The 19,708-nt window shown below is 38.1% G+C and overlaps 1 protein-coding gene across 9 annotated transcripts in view; it reads right to left on the minus strand.

The window, feature by feature from the left end:
• LOC126915553 (dual specificity calcium/calmodulin-dependent 3',5'-cyclic nucleotide phosphodiesterase 1-like) overlaps positions 1-19,708 on the minus strand; it is a 212,929-nt gene that overhangs the window by 81,181 nt on the left and 112,040 nt on the right. For 2 of the 9 annotated variants that reach the window (XM_050720313.1, XM_050720310.1), the window contains exon 1: positions 15,357-19,358. The exons of 5 other annotated variants lie outside the window; for them this stretch is intronic. In XM_050720313.1, the coding sequence (XP_050576270.1) occupies positions 15,357-15,540 (184 nt within the window). In that variant the 5' untranslated portion in view covers positions 15,541-19,358. Of the gene's footprint in view, positions 1-15,356; positions 19,359-19,708 lie in introns of those variants that run through there. 2 more of the 9 variants (XM_050720319.1, XM_050720311.1) reach the window with 2 other exon arrangements.

The following is a 19,708-nucleotide window of genomic DNA, read 5'->3' on the forward strand; positions in this document are numbered from 1 at the left end:
TTGTGCCTGTCAATCACTAAACAAGTTTATATAAGTATATACTAGCTACAAAGTGAAATTCAAGTAATTGTTCTTCATTCTACCTTACACCTAATACTTTCCAACTCCATTCGTTTGTCGTCGAATACTTGTTACGTATACGTTTATATTGCGTAATTTTTATAACATTTATCTTAAGAAATATTATCTTCGGAGTGAAAAGTTTATGTGAAGTAAAAAACTTGTGAATTATAGTTGTCAGCGAAATTAGTCGTTGCTTTTGGTCTTTCTTGGCGTGAATTAAGTATAACAGTGAAATAACGTAGACTTTGTATTAAAACTTTATCGAAATTCTGTAAAACTATCCGATGTAGGTGCAATGAACGCTCAATGGGTAACCAAAATATGAATGTTTAACGTTCTTAAAAAATGTTAAATTCAAATTAAAGCACATTTTTACTGCGTTGATTAATTTCTAGTATTGTCAAAAGAGCGAAACGAGAAGTAAAGTTTGTTTAAACGTACCTATATTACTAAAAACGTGCAACATATTATAGGTGAAACATCCCGCATGAAATAAATCCGGCCTACCCAAATTGTTTTCCACACCACCTGGACAAACACCCAATTCTACACAGGATATTAAATAAAAGAATATCTATAAATTAAAAATAATCAAATATCGTAACGATTCATTTCACTCAGACACGATTTTTAAATCTACGTTTTATCCATTTGTTTCGCGATTACTCAATTTTTCTGAATTAACATCGATACTGTTATTGATATAAAAAGAAGCTAAAGCTATTGTCCACACCTGCCATAGAATGTATATTATATTTTATATGTATAATCCGTAACGTTAGAAATTATTGGAACATGATGAAAAACGATCAATTCGTAATTTTTCCTGGACATTTTACTGCATTATGTCCTTTTCGCAAAGACGTTAGAAAATATATTTTCTCATTAGCATTAACTGCCGCAAAGAGATTTGTCTCGCGCCTTAAAAAAGATTCCTTATGACATTAATCACGAAATACTCGAATATGGACGTACAATATGATTGGTGAGTTGCAAATGATTAAATTAAACACGGGACTCTCGCGTGTAAAATCTAGCACGAAACTTATATTTTTCCAATGCACAATTCCGTGATTAGTAACAATCGCACGGCTTTGTAATTTGATTTGAAATGTGACAACATTATACGCTCTATTTTCAAGTAATTAAGAGAGGAATTACTCATGCCAGATTACATTCCCACATTATGCTTCGTTGCTTTGTATATGCAGTATGTATACGCATTGGAGCATATACACTGAAAGTATTTATTAATTATTCAACCATATCGTCATTGTATCATCGTTGAAACCAACGTGCTTCATGAAAACTATTTCGTATTAACGTTCTCGTAATTTTCACTAGCATAATTTTCCCATCTATTTTTCGGTTGAGTCTATACAAGCGTGAATAATAAGAACTTCAAATTGCAGCGATATTTCAATCTAAATTCCCCAAACACCGCAACAAATTAGAACACGGTGCATCGAAAATGCTTGGATGATCGAGTAGCACGCGATAAAAGGGCGAAACAAACTACTAAAGCTTATTTCTCATGCGATCGGAAACTCGTTCGAAGCTGGAGTATTCTCCATTGTGACTTCCCTTGCGCGGTTCGATGCAAGCTGTTAAAACACGTTTGTTACGTGAAACACTAAACAGCAAGGAAAAACATCGGACTACGGTGGAAAGAAATTTGGTAATCTTTCGCGGCGGGAAACGCGGTTCTGCGCGGGTTAAAGTATATTGTAATGCGAATACCATTCTTTTCTTTGCAGCAAGAACGTCAGGAGGCGTTTTTCACTGTATGTATATACACGAAATACGTTGCGCCGGGAAAGATTACACGACTGCCCTTTTCTCCAACTTCCTCCATTCTATAGGTTTCCTTCTTTTCTCCTTCCGTCTTCCTCTCGTTCGCTCGACTTTTTCACCGGCTTCTGTCGACACCTCAATCCACACCTCGAGCCACGAGAAATGGAACACGAAACGTCGCGCTATACCGGATGTTTCAGAGAGTTGGGTCGTGGCAAGAGGATCTTAACGAACGTGGGTCTAAATCGGCCACGAGCATTTCTTGAATAAAATATTTGAAAAATTACTATTTCACGCTATAACGTTCTTTTGTACGAGCATTTTTTCATGAGTATTTTTTGATGAGTATTACATGCTATGGAAATTTGACGCCAAGTTGTTTTAGGCACCCTGTACAATTGGGAACTCGAATGAAATTCACAGACCCTATCCTTTAATTAGTTTACAGGAACGTTAACCGCGTGCTTTTCATACGATCGTTTATACCTATATATATCGCGTAATATGTACTTTCCAGCTGTTCGTTTATCTTGGTTTTGTTAAAAAATTAATGAAAGCTTGCAAACACTTTGTGTGGCGATAAGTATATATTTGGTTCGCTTTCTATAGAGAGTAGAACGAATATACAGATCAATAGAATTCATTGAAAATGGCGAACCCAAATGGAACTGGTAAAACTGAAAGTTTACCATTGGAAACGGTAAACTAAATCTGCTGATTTACTTTATAACGTTTAGCGCGTATGAGAGCATAAAGCGAAATTGGAGTTTAAAAAATATTTGTTAAACGTTCGCCGAAGCTTTCGACGAATAATTTGTTTGAAGTAAATTAAACTCGTTATGCCGAGGGAATTGTAACTTTTGGTGCATGTCTCGTATATTTCTAGAATATAGGCCAGGATGCAAATGAATCCGAAAAGGATTAAGCTAAATTGAAAGAATATTTCAATACTAATTGTATATTAATAGAACTAATAGATAGCTAACAAAATTCTAAACAATTACTAAGCAAATATTTTAGTTTGTCTATCAGAAAATTAAGCTATTTCTACAAATGTCCAATTTTCTAACTCACCGATTTCTCGTTTAAAAGTTAATGAAAAATTAGTAAATGTCCAAGCATTTTTTAGAAACATCGTTGAAAGATACTCGATATCTTAAACTTCTTCAGAGTCAGCCGAACCAGCGGCAATCTCAGGAATCAAGTTCCTGGTAATTTTACCTTCCACGCGGTCCAATAACGAGTTTCGATTCGCCAAAGAATTAAAGGAAATTAAACTGAATTGAATACGCGAAAGCATTATTACGCAACGTAGAAATTAGAGGAAGATTCAGGAAAAGATTGTTGCTAATTGTTGATTCCTCTCTCCGACTCCAATTTTAAATATCTTGTACGCGTCCGCTATAAATTATTTAGTTTCGAAAATTCAAGGGAATCTGTCAGAAGTGACAATTCTAATAAATTGATCGAAGATATACTCCTATTTATTATTATCGAAAAAGCAGTAATTATCTTGCGATTTAATCGAAGAGTCAATATTATGGAAACGTATACTGATCGTACTACATTCCGGTTAGGAAATTAGCCTGCGTAGGACTGGATGTATAAGAGTGCAAACGATTCGATGAACGAAAATTGCAGGATGAAGTTATCAGTACAATTACGGTATAATAGAATGATTTAACGAACGAAATTGCCATAATGCATCTTTTTTTTTTCAACGTTGGCTACGTTTCAATAAAATTACACTCTAATTAATGGACTTTACGCTTACAGAATTAACATTATCCTTACGATCCACAGCCACATTTCTGTACTATAGTTTCTAATTTTTGCTAACGATTCTAACCTTTTAACCACTTTTAACGAGAATATTCATCCAGTGAGTATAAATAACACAAAGTGATCGAATTAGCGGAATTGTAATGTGGCAATGTTGTCGTGTTTTATACGATAAATATATCGATAAATTATATCATCCAATATTCTATAGCGAAATCTAATTTTTCGTCGATCGTTTGAATTGAAAGAGGAATATTAGGATAATGAAGGGGATAATAAAAATGATTAATAGATTTTCATTTCGTCGATAGGTTTGCTAATTGCAATTATCGTTATGTATCGAATAATATTTCAAAAATTTAATCAGGTCGCGATCGATAAAAATTTCAGAAGATATGTTCGTACAAGCCGCGCAAACTGATTATATATACAGTTTTTGAAATTTGTAGTTCCTCGATATCGTATCCAATAGCATATCGAAGGATATTGAATATTTATTTTTATTACCCGGTTTAAAATAAATTTTTCTCAACGACTCTGAAAGTATCAGAATCTTCGACCAATTTTTCACGAAACTTAACATATTATATTTTAGCATACCGCGCGTATCTTTGCACTTCTACTTTCTTTTTCATAAATACACATTCACAGTCTATTCATGAGAGTATCAAAAATTTCAAATCAATTTTTAAACTACACGCAGTCTCGTTCAATGGAATAAGTTTTATTGCAGAAGGTATTGTACGCAGGTACACAGTGCAATTCCATGCTACCAACCACAGAACATCGTAACGTTTAAAAAAAGGACGAAAAATACAATATCCACGTGTATCAAATTCTACGTGGAATTCGATGTCTTCCCTGACGAATATCTCGTTAACGCGCGATACCGATTTTACGATTTAATCTACGCGAGCTACTATCGAATAGGCACTATATCTAACGTGACTGTAAGTTACGATGCAGTCGTGACTTTAGGAATTGCACGCCGCTGCAATTCCGTGTCTTTTTCTTCTTAACCAAGCAATATCTGGAGAACGTTTTCTCGTTGGTATTTCGCCGTGAAGTTTCGTTGTTAGTGGCTGCTCTTATTTTACTCCGCATCGTAATAAAGAGAAGTGTAACTGTAATTTACATGCGACCGCAAAAACTCACAGACTGAAATTCGCAGCTGTCTTTTCCTCCAGAAATATGATAGAAATTGATCAGATAATACAATAACGATTTATTATACATATTCGGCGGGAAGAATCTCAAATGTATTTTGTAGCAGATTTGTTATGTTCTTCACAAATATGACACGAATATGATATAATTCATTTTCAATAAAGATAAAACCGCGTATTAAAGCACCGACGATCCATAAATAAAGAAGTTCTGAGACGAATAAATTCATATTTTAATTTCCTGGTTGAGGCAAGGAAATAATAAAAGTAGTGAATAAAGTTTTAATACTCGCTATTAAAAATTCCTAGCTTTCCACGTAGAGCTATCGAAATTTAAATGTAGTAATAATAGTTGGCAAACTTGGCGTTAAATGGAATCTCGGGGACAATCGAGCGACAATATACGGGCAATCGCGAATCGATGCTCGATTATTAGAATCGTCACCGCAGATAGCGCTTTTTGGGGCAGGCGTTCGGCAATATTGCGTTCATCGCGTAGCCAGGAAATGAAACGGTGACACAGTCATATGGCCGTGCGCGAGATGCTGCCCGCGCTTCCATCGCGAATAGATGGAATTTCTAATTCGGTCCCGTATCTAATTTCTACGCGCGCTTAATTGATTGCTGCCCTTAAAGCGTGAAATCGTAAATTGTTTAAACGTCGAAAAAAGCAAAAACTGTATCACATTTTGACGTAACAGAACAGTTATCATTTATTTATCATCTATTTTCGAAAGACTCGTATCTTCGATTGTATCAGGTTATTCCCTTCATCGACTATTTCACGTTGCGATACTTAAGTGGTATAAATCTCGGAAATTCAAAGAAAATTTATCGTATTGTTTCACTGTGGTCGTCGTACGTGTGCGACGGGCTAAAAGAGCACAGTGGTGTAATTCAAGAATTTCAGAATGCGTATTTGAGTATCAATTAAGTCATATCTTCGACCCAATACGTTTTCATAACTTGGAAAAAATATAATGGAATTTTTATAATTATAAACGTAGAACATTCTACTATGTAGAAATTGGTAGTTAACGTACATCATTATGATTCTCAATCGTTCACACGTTACAGCTTAATAGTTATCTCGTTGCGTTATAGCAACACTACTCGATTAATCCGCTTCATAGAAACTTTCTCATGTATTCGTCTGAAAAGTTGATTAAAACTTTCTCAACTCCTCCCCCTGGCTTCGATTCGTTCGACGTCCCATAGCGATGAATCAAAATTAACGAGTTGAACATTTACAACTCCAACTCTTACGCAACAACAAAATATCAGTACTGAACCGCCCATTCAATAGAGAAACAGTTCAAACATATAATTAAATCTACGTTACACTTACACTTGCTAGATCGATGTAACTTTCGAACGAGGAAAATCGATTAACATCGAAACAGCATTCGTGCCAGCATCAAAACTAGAATATAACGATGTGCACGCTGCCCCGTGGACTAATAGCCTTAACCTCTGTGTGCGCATAGTTTCACTTGACTGCATCAACTCCCTAAATTGAATCCGACGATAACGTCCGGGGTCAAGACAACTGTCCACGAATAACAGGCCAGCCTTTAATTTAATCCGATCAGTCTATACTCGTTGCTTGGTGAATTGATCGCGCTGTCCTTGAAGCGTCACCCATCAAGACGCTAAAGTATATCCTACACTATAAGTAGAAACATACACTGCCGATCATAGGTAAGTATCCGGACAGTGAATCTATGCGAATCTATGGTCACGATGTATGAACTTGATCGATATATGCAAATTGTTGACGATTGATAAATTCTTAGAAACCATCATCTATTATTGTTACTCGTAATCAACGTTGTTTGTTGCTATTATCGTCATGCGATTTAGTACAACAGGTGAAGTTATGCGCACGATACTCAAAGGCGATCGTATCGTAAGTACAGTAAGCACAGCTTAAGCCGGATAATCGGAATGATCAAAACACCTACATGAGATTAGACAGGTTTCTTCGTGCTGACTAGATCTTTCCGGATTCGCGTCCCAGCTGGGAACGGCGCTCGAAATGGGGGCCAGATTTCTTTCAAATCAGGGACGTCGACTCTCTCCTGAGGATCTTCTGCTTGAAGACGTAATTTGTTACTTGTGAAAGGGAAACTGCCGGGTCACCAAGGGCTACTTCGTTTTTTATAGAACTCGACCTAGAGGAGGAAGAGAAGAGGGAACTGGTATGAGTTTTTGGGAGCCAATCGACATCCTTGTAGATCCGAAGGAGAGGGAATGAACGACCAGGAGGGTCAAGGAACTAATGGTGGCGACTCAATTTCGAGATGGTCAATTTCTGTGTGGCTGTTGTAAAGTGACCGACCGACATAAGAAAAATCATGGTGTTCTATTGTCATGGATACCGTTCTTGATGAAGAACCTTTTTCTTCTAAAAATATATATCGCGTCCTCTCAGCATTCTACGTATTACGTGGAATATTTCTCATTTGTACCTTCCTTTATGTTGCGCAGAATGCTTTTACACGGCAGTGTATTATATTTAGTGTATTACGTTTCGAGCGACGCAAATCACAGAGACGCGAAAGCGACGCAATTGAAAATTTCGAAATCCAATAAAACGCTTTACGAAGAGATATGATTTATAGGTATGTTGGAATGTACGATTGGTTTATTGTGATTATGATATTGTTCATAGACATCGTGACGTTACTCTCGATGCTATAACGCGCGTGTTTGTTCTCCGTGGAATTCTTCCATCATTTGTAACAATATTTTCTTAAGTACTGAAATTTATTCATATTTAGATAATTTTATTTTTAAGATACTTTGCATGCACGTAAAATATTCGTCATTGATCTCTTTCTCAGATTCCTCTTACACGATTGAACTAATATTACAATAATTATTAAGTAATTATTTTATTAATATTGCAACATCTTATTATTACTTTCTTGCATGTCTCTGTAGCAAGTATGGCAATGACTTCACTCGTTTCATAATTACCGTTTCTCATAACAGAAGAAAATTCGATGTTACACGTGAAAGTAAATGAGAGCATTAATTACGAAAATTAGAGAACATAATAGAAATAGTGGAACGATACAGGATCGTATCTATAGCGAGCCCATTTCCTTCCAACGTGAATAATCTAATTTAACAATAAAGTTCGGACTACCAAATTTCGCTTACTCCTATTAAGACTTCTCACTGTTGAACCATCTTAATTAATTGCTTCTCTCTATATAGCAATTTGACTATCTATAACATAATTCGCGCAGGCCTGTTTCAAATTCGCCAAGTTAAAGCCACTTAGGAATATATGACACGCTTGAAAATCATAAAACGATGGTGCGTGCTTTTAAAAGCTCAAGATTCAATCTATTCTACTATATCGTTCGTATTTCAAACATCTAATTTATCCAAGAACGTTTCTAGCGAAAGGCTTGACTCGTACAAAATTTATAAACTAACAATAGCTGGGCTTGATCGATATTAGAAATTAATTAGTAGATTGCCGATATTTATTCAAATTTATCTCTTTCGCAAGAAGATAAAACATCGAAACTTGAAGAATATAAAAGCATGTACTATTTTCTAAACATACTGACACGTACTTCACCTTCGCTATACTGTTGTATTCATCTATTTAGATTCCTGCACATTTTTACTTTTGTCATAAATGCATAGATATCAACAGTCTGATTCTAACGAATACGACACTTTGATTATTTTACATATTTTTGCAAATGCGCGTTCTATGCATTTTTCGTCTTCAAATTCTTCCTGAGCAAAAACCGTAGTCTATCGAGCAAATGTATCAAAGATTATGATAGATCAGGATAGATCAGAATGATCGATTTCATTTAGCTTATTTGCTAATGAAAGGAAGAAAATATTTCCACTTCGAAACGTAACCCGATCACGTGATTGCTGAAAAGAAATTCGATCGAGGAGTTGACCGGAACGACACACGTGAAATTGCCCGCAGGTTTCTTTAACGATGTGATGGCGTAATTAAGAAGGCTATAGACAACGTAATCGTTTTTTGACAAAGCGGAACCTCCGGTAGAGAAATTATTATTTCAACCATATACATGCGTCCTTCTTGAACATGTTTAGACCAATTGCCTTTTCGTTTCTCTCTTCAAACACACGTGCATCATTTAATGACGTCGATTAATAAAATTTTCATGTTCGGCTGCCGGCCGAAACACGGATAATGACAGGACTATAATAAGATTTGAAAGTAGCTGACGAATATATTTAGAGGAACTTCCGATTCGATCGAAGATCGTGCCACCTTTAAAACTTCAGAAACTTGGTGACCCGGAATGACCAGGCGTGCAAATTTAATTTAACAATTAGAGATACCACAGTTTGGGAACTTGGAAACTCCGATTTCAATTTCCAAGGAGCAGCACGCATCTGGATAGTTTTTATTACGATTTGCATTTCCTTAAAACTTTCCCCTTGTTTTCATTTTATTTCAAAGATGGAAGATGTTTCGCGTTTCAGCTAATTTTTTATAGAATCTTCCAACTTATTAAATAAAATATAAATAGTAATTTATTTCCGCTTTATTGCTACATATATGAATGAAAAATATTTTATTAACTAAACTAGCAAGTAAAATAATAAGCAAGTACGAGAGAAAACATGAACTAAGGCACATTTTTTTAAATAAAAGTTCATAGCATTAATTTATACCAATTAATTTTCACCAACGAGCTGTATTAATTATACAAAGATAGAGGCATCCAATTTTTGCGAATTAAACATTTTAGACAACGAATTACTCGCTCAGTTTGTTAAATATTCAGATTGGCCCGTTCTTGTTCTCAATTAAATGTATACGTCAATGAACAGGAGACAGTGATTAATTAAATGAAAATTGCCTCAAAGTAAAAAATATTACTAAACTGATCGTCTCGTAAATAGTCATATCGCATGATCTGAAGGCAAAGAACCATGAGTTCCATTTATTTATTCATAGATCACGGTGTTCCTCTTTTATTTGTTCTATTTGATTAAGAAGAAGTTTACTCGAAGTACGCCATCGACAGCTCACTCACACTTACGACTACGAAGAATATGTGAAATAGACTTTTTACTGTAATGAGGTTGCTAATGAAGCAAGTACACGATACATGACGTGATAATTACACGTGCTTATATAACTCTTAATAAACAACTGAGTAAATTCCACGTACTCGTATACTGCCCCTTTTACCTTCGATAGCAAAAACGGTGTAATATTTATAAATTCTTTCTCTGAAAATTGGTTGCAGGAAGTTTCAAATAGCTATAGAAATGTTATATATTCAAGGGAAAAATATTTACTATGGACCATACAATAAGTGATAAAACAACAGATCCGCGATTATTTCTTCCTGATAAAATTCACAAGTCATCGTGTAATGATGGAAAAGTAAGAAAAAGTTCTCACGATCGATTTTGATGTTCGATACATTGATATATCTTGATTGTTAGTTTGATATGTTCATGTAATCGCAAAAGATACTTTATATCGTGCTAAACATAGACGTCTGACGAAATGTTCCCACCAGCATACGTATTGTTGAAAAGAAACTACATAAATCCTAGCGTAACGTGAATTTTCGTTATCCATCAAAGATACAAGAATATTTTTCTTTACCACGTCCATGCTCAGAGAAATTATATTCATATATCAAGGCTGTCTCACAGCGTCGCACGATTCTAGATCTTTTCGTAGGAGTACGCTAACCGAACTTTTCACGTGCAATATCACGACATAGTATTGGTGCAAAGGGGAGATAATATTGTCAGAAGCTAAAATGCACGACGAAGCTCGCTTTTTCGAAGAAAAGCTGCAGTGACTCAACTTGTAAAAATCCATTCGCGAACAAACTCGACTGCGAGAAAGGAATATCTCGAGAACGATTCGTGAAACGATTCGTAATAACGTAATCATTCGACTAATGACGGATGCTGTCACTTATTCGAGGATAAACGGACTGTAACGAATCGCAGACGCGTTAACTATTAAGAATGCTGAGCTGTTTGGATTTTTTATAATTCCTTTGAAGTTTTAATTGTGCAAAAGAATGAAAAATTTAAAGGTAATCTCAAGAGACACTTTGAAATATCTTCTTTTCAAAATTAATGCCTAGATAACGTTGCATATTATATCGGATACTAAGAATATCGAATATAATAATTTATATAATTCGATTAATTATTCCGATCGAAACTTTCATCGCGGGAAAATACTTGTATTTACGTCAACGATTGGATACAATGGGGTGGATTCGGATATATGGCGAATTCGTGTGTTGTTTTCTCGACCAGCAGAAAAGTACTCTATTTGGATTTCCGCTGGTAGAAAAGTCTCTCCGGAAAAGAAGAAGCGAAGAAAGGAAGAAAGGTCGTTGCGAAAATCGAGAAAATCGAGAAAAACGAGCAAAACAGGGAATAAATGGCAAAGGATACTCGATTTTGCAGTCTGTGCTAGTTTTTAAACGTCCAATGACATTTTCCAAATCCATGGGGATTCTAGGGAGATTTTCCACTAAAACAAAAGAGAAATGGTATTGAGAAAAATCTCGAACGTACTGACATTATCACGGCCGCTGGAACTAAGATTATCGGAAACACTCTTGTCTCGAAAGTAGCAATGTCACAGGACTGAACGCAATTTCCCATTGTTACGTAAAGAACAGACGATTAATGGTAGATGTATGGATTATATCTGACACAATATTTCTGAAAATATCTGGATGGATCCTACGCAATAAAAATTAACAATATGGAATTTACAAATTAGATGTAATACGTTTATTACATTTAATTGATCATTAGACGCTAATTGTTAACTAATACGTTAATTGATTATTAGAAGTATTCATTTTTCTAAAGTTGGTTTAGAAAATTAAGTTGATGAGACGAATAGATTTATATAAATGATTAACGATGTTATTGATAATTTTGTACCCATGTATTATACTTGTATTATTCTTCCTAATGTCTTAGTAAATTATCTTGTTAGTCATTTAGCACAAATCGTACAATCATATCCATTTTTATTAGAAATTCATCCTATTATTTATCGTACTATTTATCATGATAGGACAAATACCAAATTTCGCTCATATGAAATAATTAAAAACGCAATATTAGAATAATTTGTGCAGAAACACGTTCCTAGAATATATACGTGAAATTAGATGAGTGGAACAATACTAAATTCCAGCAATCGTAAATAGACGTTTACGATACAAATATTAAGACGGACGACAGACAAAACACGTAAATCGCAATATGTTTCTTATGTTATACAGTATTTATTTTACTTCTTTTGTTATAACTCCTGCTATTATATCGATACAAATGCGGATAAAAGCGAACGATAAATACATCGTCGAATGTTATAACCTGAATATAAATTATTCCACGTGATATTTACGGTTACAGTACGGTATTCGGTGAGAAGAAATAAATTCATAATTCACGATTGGAACAATCGTAAAGTAGAAAAGTTCCTAACTTCTGTACTTGGTAGAGCAGGTAAAAAATTGAACAATTAGAGAAGGGAACCGGGCTTCACGACTTTGATTCTTCTCGGAGGGAAGCAAATGCGGCGTGTAAACGTGGGTTAATTTCAAACGGTTGACGGATGAAAAGAAAGTACAAGAACGGTGTTAGAGGGAGAACCTGAAGCCAGTAAAAATGATAAAATCACTTGCTTTCAGGCATTTTGTAATTTCGTGCGCCGCGTTGCAAGTTCTTTCGTTAAAAATATTTCCCCGTAATTTCTCGCGCGCTACGTAGCACGCGATGTAAATGTCCCTTCCTCCCCTTTCTTTCGCATTTTTTTTTTTATTCTTTCTTGCTTCTCTGTCTCGAGTTTCCCGTCTCCACTTTGCTTGCTTGTTTTATAACGAAGAGCACGTGCAGTTCATCGTCGTGGTCGTGGTCGTCGTAGTCGAGAGGACGTTGTTACCATCGCAGCAACATTGCTCCGTGTCGTAAATAGATTTGCTTCGAACACAAAGTTCAATGTAAATGAACTCCAAGTGAATTAAAAGCTTGACAAACGAGGTTGCCTTCTACTCGCCTTCGATAACTTTTGACACCGAGGAAGAATGGGTCATTCGGTTACAATGGGTGTCGCTGTATTCGGCTGAATTCGATCTAAACTGCGACGGCACGGTGGTATCAATGCCGAGAAATGTATTGTACGTACTTTGTGGCGACCATGTAGACGACAGGAATGTATACGGTGAGATGGAAACCTGACTCTCAATTTAACAACAATAATTTCCATTGATTAGTCTTTCGTGTAATATTCGTTATTATAACATTTATTGTATTCAACGATTAGAGAGCATTCATTGTTCCAGTTATTTGGCGGTTCATTTATTCCATCGTTGTTGAATTTTTCATTTTTGTTTTTCAAATATTCTTTTCCCTAGTATATTTACTGCCTGATTGAGAGTGTTGAACGTTTCTCCTGACAAAAAATTGTATAAAAATCGAAGCAATCTGTCAGTCAGGAAATGTATTTTTCAATTCAATATATTATAAAAGAACTTGGTATACAGCTTTTAACGGTACGATAATATTTATAATTCTCGGCAGTGTATCGTACGAGGGAACAATTTGCTAATCAAATTTTCAAGACGAAGTAATTTCCCCCAAAAATAATATACCGTTCTTTCGCAGCTCATGTTATTTATGTGAAAATATACGATTCAACCGCATGTGATTTGTGGAAATTTCGTTTTGAAAATATAGAAGCAAAATGTGGCGACGGCACTTTCCGACCAACCTAATATTTTTATTTTTGACGTGACATTACAGTTTTATCTTATAAGTCGTATGTCACGTAATGGAAGGCAAGAGGGAAAAAGCTAAAACGTGCTGTTTGCCGTGTGTATGAGTATTTGTGTTTATAAACAGCCGTATTCCATTTACAAATAACGGAACAAAAAGTTTGGAAATATTCTCGAACTTAAGGAGAAACATCGAATAATCTTCAAACTCGGTTGCGAATTGTTCACGAAGCGTTTGCGTTCGACAGGTGTTAAATTTAATTATTTCAAATAAAATAAATAAAATTGAAAAAATTAAAGATGATTATGATTATTAGATCATTATTATTGCACGAAATATAAAATATAATATTTATTAAGCTAATGGTATAGACGCGTTATTTGTTATTTCTATAAGTATCTGTATGATGTAGCGCATATATAATGAATTATAAATATACGAGGAAATCAGGCCAGAATACACTGGTCAAATAAATATAAATGTTTAATTGCAACAACAGATTACGTATTCGTGTTTAAACAAAAATGTTTAAATTAATAGGAATATGAATATGCATCAGAAGTAAAGTATAAAAGGATATGATTAACTGAGTTTGGATCCACAATGACATAAAAATTTATCAAAAAACAGACAACCTTCATTAACGTGCACAAAAGATATCACTCTTTTGAGCCAGAAAATTAAACGTATCTTGCAATATCATTGGCTCTGGAGCATCAAAGTTGACAGAATATGAGAATGAAAAGCTAAATATTACACAAACCCGAGTAAATAATAATTTATCCGATAAAAACAGGATCGAACGAAATCTGCGAATTTTCGTACTCTCTGAAGTTCTATTTAATATGTAATATTGAAGTGCACATAATAACGTTCGATTAACAGCGAGTTTCTTTGCCGATGATAATAAACCGGTCGTATTCGTTACTCGATTCAACGAGAAATCCACGTACAAACACGGTTCGCGAAATTCAAAGGTGTTCGCGCTTCTCTGCTTAGCCACTCGCGCGTTTCTCAATTAATTAAGCTTACCCGGTATTTTTCCCTTTTTTCCTCCGACCATGGTTACCCGTTTTGAACCTCGAGCCTGTGTACGGGTATTTCGCTTAATTAGGGCAAAAGACGAGACACGGCACGATTACGTATAAGCAAGAACACACGATTTACGAGGTCGTTGAAATCACGAAGTTGACGTTGCACCAGTCACCGAGCGTGCTGGGTACCAGAGAAGGATAATTACACTCGTACAAGCGAAACTCTCGGACGAGACGCTCTTGCGTGTACTTTCCGAGTAATAAACTTTTGATTATTTTTGCAAATGAGCCTGTACAGCGACAGAGGAATGTCGATGATAGCACGGAATACAGCAATAAAGAAAAACAGACGTTCTCGTTGACCCACAACTGTCGTCCAAGTTTACAAGGATTTGCGCCCCGAGGAAACTCGCCGTAACATCCAGACGCTATCGAATAAAAAAAAATCCTGGATGATTTGTAGCTCGTTCGATCGAATCACTAAAAATACGAGAAGACTTGCCGTAATCATATCGCCGATAAAAAATAAGAAACGAAAAGAAGATTCTGATGGAAGAGTTGGTTCCATCGGGGTCGTATAACATAACGACGATAATAGCTTGTACGCGCCGCGCCATCAAGAACGAAAGATAAGCAAAGCCTTTTCCCTCTTTCGTTCTCCATCTGCCCTTGCTCTATCTGGCTGGACGATAGAAGTCAAGTCTTATCGTGGTTCGGTACTTACCGATCACGTAGCTATACCCGTCCAAGGTGAGAACACATTTGCGTGTGTTGGAAGAGCTTGGAATTCCTGGCACTATTCTGCGAGAAATTCGCTTACCAGGGCTGCAAGGAGTACTGCCGGTACTTGCAGCACCTGGGTCCGAGTGGCACTTCTGCACGGGATCTTTGCTTTGTCTAGACATCATCGTCCTCTTCGGAGCCACTTGTACTGCGCTTCTCTAGCAGAAGCCGGAAGAAAGAAAACCTACTTCCGCACCATGCCCGCGCCACCAGTCTACTTAGCCACGCGACGATCTCCAACAGACTTTTACTATCGTTGCCAAGTTTTTATCACGACAGCCTGACAACGTGAATTCGATACTCGTCATTGCCGTTGACTGACACCCCCGTTACATCCGGTTCCACTTGCACACCGTTCACTCGACAAAGTACAAAGTAGCTCGTCCGTGACACACGATTTTTCCCTTGCTCGCCAACGTTCCAACGAAACTTCGATTTTACCCTTTTCCCCTCTGTTTACCTTTGCGCCCCAACTTCTTTCGGTTCTTTAACGAACCAATACCGCTGGCGCTCGAAGCTTCGAAAAGCTCCCACGGATTACTTCCAGGCCATGAAACACGTCGTGCCGGTAGATATACTCGTTTCACGAAATCCTCCACTCGTCGCTCGCCGTCTGAAAACGCTAGAACACGAGCTACGTAGCTGTAATTGCGGTTAATCGTCGAAACTCGCGTGAACCAGCCTAGTTTTAATCGACTACCTTTTTCTTCTTGTCGTTTGAACTTTGAAAACTTGGGATTGAGGGGATTATTTGATCTTTCAGTATATAAGATCTCGTGGATTTCGATCGTAACACGAACGTCACGTTTACGTTGGAAGATTCTGTGCAAGAAAATAGAGAAGGTTCCCCTTTGTAGAGCAATTGTTTGATAATGGCTTTCCTCTTGCTCTCGAGCGTTCCCAGTGTATGCCCGAGTAATTTGTTCAACGTCCCTGAAGAGACTCGAGAAGACTCCTTCAGGCACACTGTTGCGTGCCAGCTTCTATTCCAGTTCGGATTACCACGTTTCACGTGTCATTTTCTTTGGTATTTCTCACATACTTTCGAACGTTTGATTTGATTTCCTCTATAACGCCGATTTCCCGTCCCTTCAAAACCATTTGATAGCTTCAATTATTGATTGTATATTCTTATCTTGCTTCTATTTTATCGCACGATTTTTCTTTTTTTTTTTTATTTTAGTTAGTTTTTACTTAAAAGATTGTTTACTTCTATTAAAAAGTTTAAACCACAGTGTATTTCCAACGGGATGTTGAGAGGAGTTTCGCCCGTTTAACTGATATCGTGGCCATTAAACTATTCCGAGGTTTGATCAACTTCAATGACAATCGCTGCATCCGGTGCTTCCCAGCGAACTTGTTTATCTTCTGGAATTGCTTTCGGCCGCGCTGATTTCCAACGAAGGATTACGAGCATCCTTCTCTTTCCTCCGTGGTAACTTTCTTAACGCGTCTCGCGTCCCGTTCACTATCCCTTTACGTCGAGATTCTTCGAATTACACCGAAACAAGTAGTCCAATTGTCCGCTGAACAATCGTCGTAATTCGTTCTTTCCTCGTTTGCTAACTACGTCGTCTCGTAATCCGATTAATTTCACGTTGGTGGAACGCCTGCGAATGCACGGTATCTTCTAATTCCGATACCACGTAAATTTCTTTCTAAGACAACGACTAATAAACGTTAGTTATAGGATTCTTCGTTTCATCACTTTTCGATAGAATTTCTTTACGCCCTCTTTCGATCAATTCCTGCCAATTTCTTTTGAACCACCGATGATTTCGGTCTCGAGGAAGTTTCTACTAGTTTCCAAAGTTGTCGATCTTGAATTTATCGACCTGTGGATTCTAAAACATTTCGAACGCGCCAGCAACGTGTTACGTTATCTTTACAAGGGCCATCGATGTCGGTTTTCATCATTTTTCTAGTAAATCTTCGAGTTCTTGTGGAACATAAATATACCAGTAGCTCTATCGACCAGACAAACAGACCAACTTTCCTTCTTATTCTCTTTTTCCTTCTTTTTCACACCTTCGTGAACGTTCCGAGCTGCACGCGGCTCGATAAGGTTTCCGCCAGCACAAAAATTTATGCCGCGAACGCTGACCCCAGTGTCGATTACAAGCTAACGATCCCCGCGAGCAAACGACCTAAGAGAATCCTCGTCGTCGGTCGACTCGTTCGTTCCACCGATCAGTAATCTTTCCTGTCACGTACGCGTCCGAAATTTCTGGCAAATACGCGCAGCTTCTCGGAATCAGTTATGCATCGAACGATCTCTCGATCTTTCTTCGATCAAAGGGACGTACGTGAAAGTTGGCTACTTCGAATACCGCATAGATGAAAGATAAATTCGACGAATCGACGAGAATTCCAAGTTTAATACATTATTGGCATTAATTTTATTTATATCGTTATGGATGCACAATTATAAGCAAATTAGCATTCAACCTTAATCGGCGCTATTAAATATACACGTTCACATCCGCTCGTTAACCTTAAGTAGGTAAGGCATTAATCTTCTACCAGCTTCTTTTGATAAACGTACTCGATTCCCCGGTACAGAGACTCTTCGAGCTGATTGATCACCTCCAAACGACCGACAGCGTATTAACACGTGTCCATCGCGAGGATTCTTCCGAGTGAACCTAACGTGCGGTCGTGTATGCGGTTCTCGCCCCTTTCTCTTTGCCGTACTCGTCTTTGAAGTCTGAGCGGTCGGATCGATTCGATGGATCTCGCCACTGAGAAGTGCACGCACGGGAAATTTCGCGAGAGACCGCGTGAACCACTCGAATTTGCTCGTGCAAGTTGGAGATGTTATCACGAATGGAAAGTCGACAAAGTTTCTCCGGGGTAATTTAGCCTGGAAATGGTAGGGGGAGGGGGAACACGGGCCGATAGTTCAATTACCTTTGCACCTTCTTCGCGGAGTTTTTACGATGGCCGTTACGTGCATGCACGGACACGGAAAATCGTGATGGCGAGGGGTGAAGGTATTCTGCGATCGATTCACGTTACCATAACGTTAAATTCAGTTTACCCGCTCGTGCACCGGCGCGCCGGCACTCTCGCGAAGCCGGCACGCGCACGGCGCGCACCTTTTCATACAACGATCGATCACTTCGCATTCGCTGATTATCGGGATCCAGAGACGATCATTCGTCGATAGTTTCACGCGTCTACACGACTACGCTCGCACAGGTGTCATTTAACCAGATGCGCCCGTCGCACGCACCTGCTCCAGCCTGGAAACTCTAGCCGCGAGGATTACGCAAGTTTGGTCGCTTCCTCGATAATATTTATTTATACTTTATCCAAGATTATCCGCGTCGTTGCCGCTTCGATCGAGCATTTCCTCTTCCTGTGGCTGCGTCACTCTTTATTAATAACTCGTCCAGGATTATCCTTTTCGCTATTCGACAGTTCGCACGGAAATCCGTTCGCAATTTCGCAAACAGCAGACTCAACGTGACTGACTTCTCTACGTTTCTACATCACGTTACTCGTCGTCCTGGCAATCCGTCAAACGATCCATCCTGTCAAAATCCAACCACCGGTAAACAAACTTTATCCTCGATTCCTCTTCGTTGATCGTGTCAGATCGACGAGATCCCGAACAATCCACCGGATGATCAAATCACATTTGGAAAATTCTACATTGCCATCGAAGTGGCGATGATTGGGGATCGACGATAGGGAACTTTGAGCGGAAGAGGTGCGCAACGCGCGAGTGGAAGAACCGCGTGCTTGGTCAGACGTCACGCGGCAGACTCGTGCGACAAGAGGGACGCGCCGGCTGAATCCACGAATGACGCCACGAGGGAAAGATCGACGCGGAGCGAGCAAGGGAGCGAGCGGGACGGAGCGAACGATACACGCGCGAACGCCAACACGCGAACGCGATCTACGCGAAAACGGAGACACACGTGCGACCAGAGCCGCGGTACCGCTACAACTGAACCATTCCAAACCTCCACCTCTCGTCGAGTTTCCTCCTCTCGCTCTTCACGCCGCTCCAAACCCTCCTGTCGACCCGCTACGTCGCCCTCTCACTACTCTCTCTCTCTCTCTCTCTCTCTCTTCCCTCTCTTCTCTTCTCTTTCCATCTTATTGCACGTCGATCATTCTTCTCCCTCCCTTTCACCGTTCCCAGATTTCTCTCTTTTTCTATCGTTACTCTCATTTCTGTCATCCTTGTCGTTCTTCTGTTTGCTGGTTCGTTCGTCCGTTCGTTCATTCTGTCATCGGTCCCGCTCGTATCTTCGTTCGCTTTTTCTCTTCGCTCCGCGAAAT

The sequence above is a fragment of the Bombus affinis genome, chromosome 4, assembly GCF_024516045.1.
Source record: "Bombus affinis isolate iyBomAffi1 chromosome 4, iyBomAffi1.2, whole genome shotgun sequence".
NCBI classification, from domain to species: domain Eukaryota; kingdom Metazoa; phylum Arthropoda; class Insecta; order Hymenoptera; family Apidae; genus Bombus; species Bombus affinis.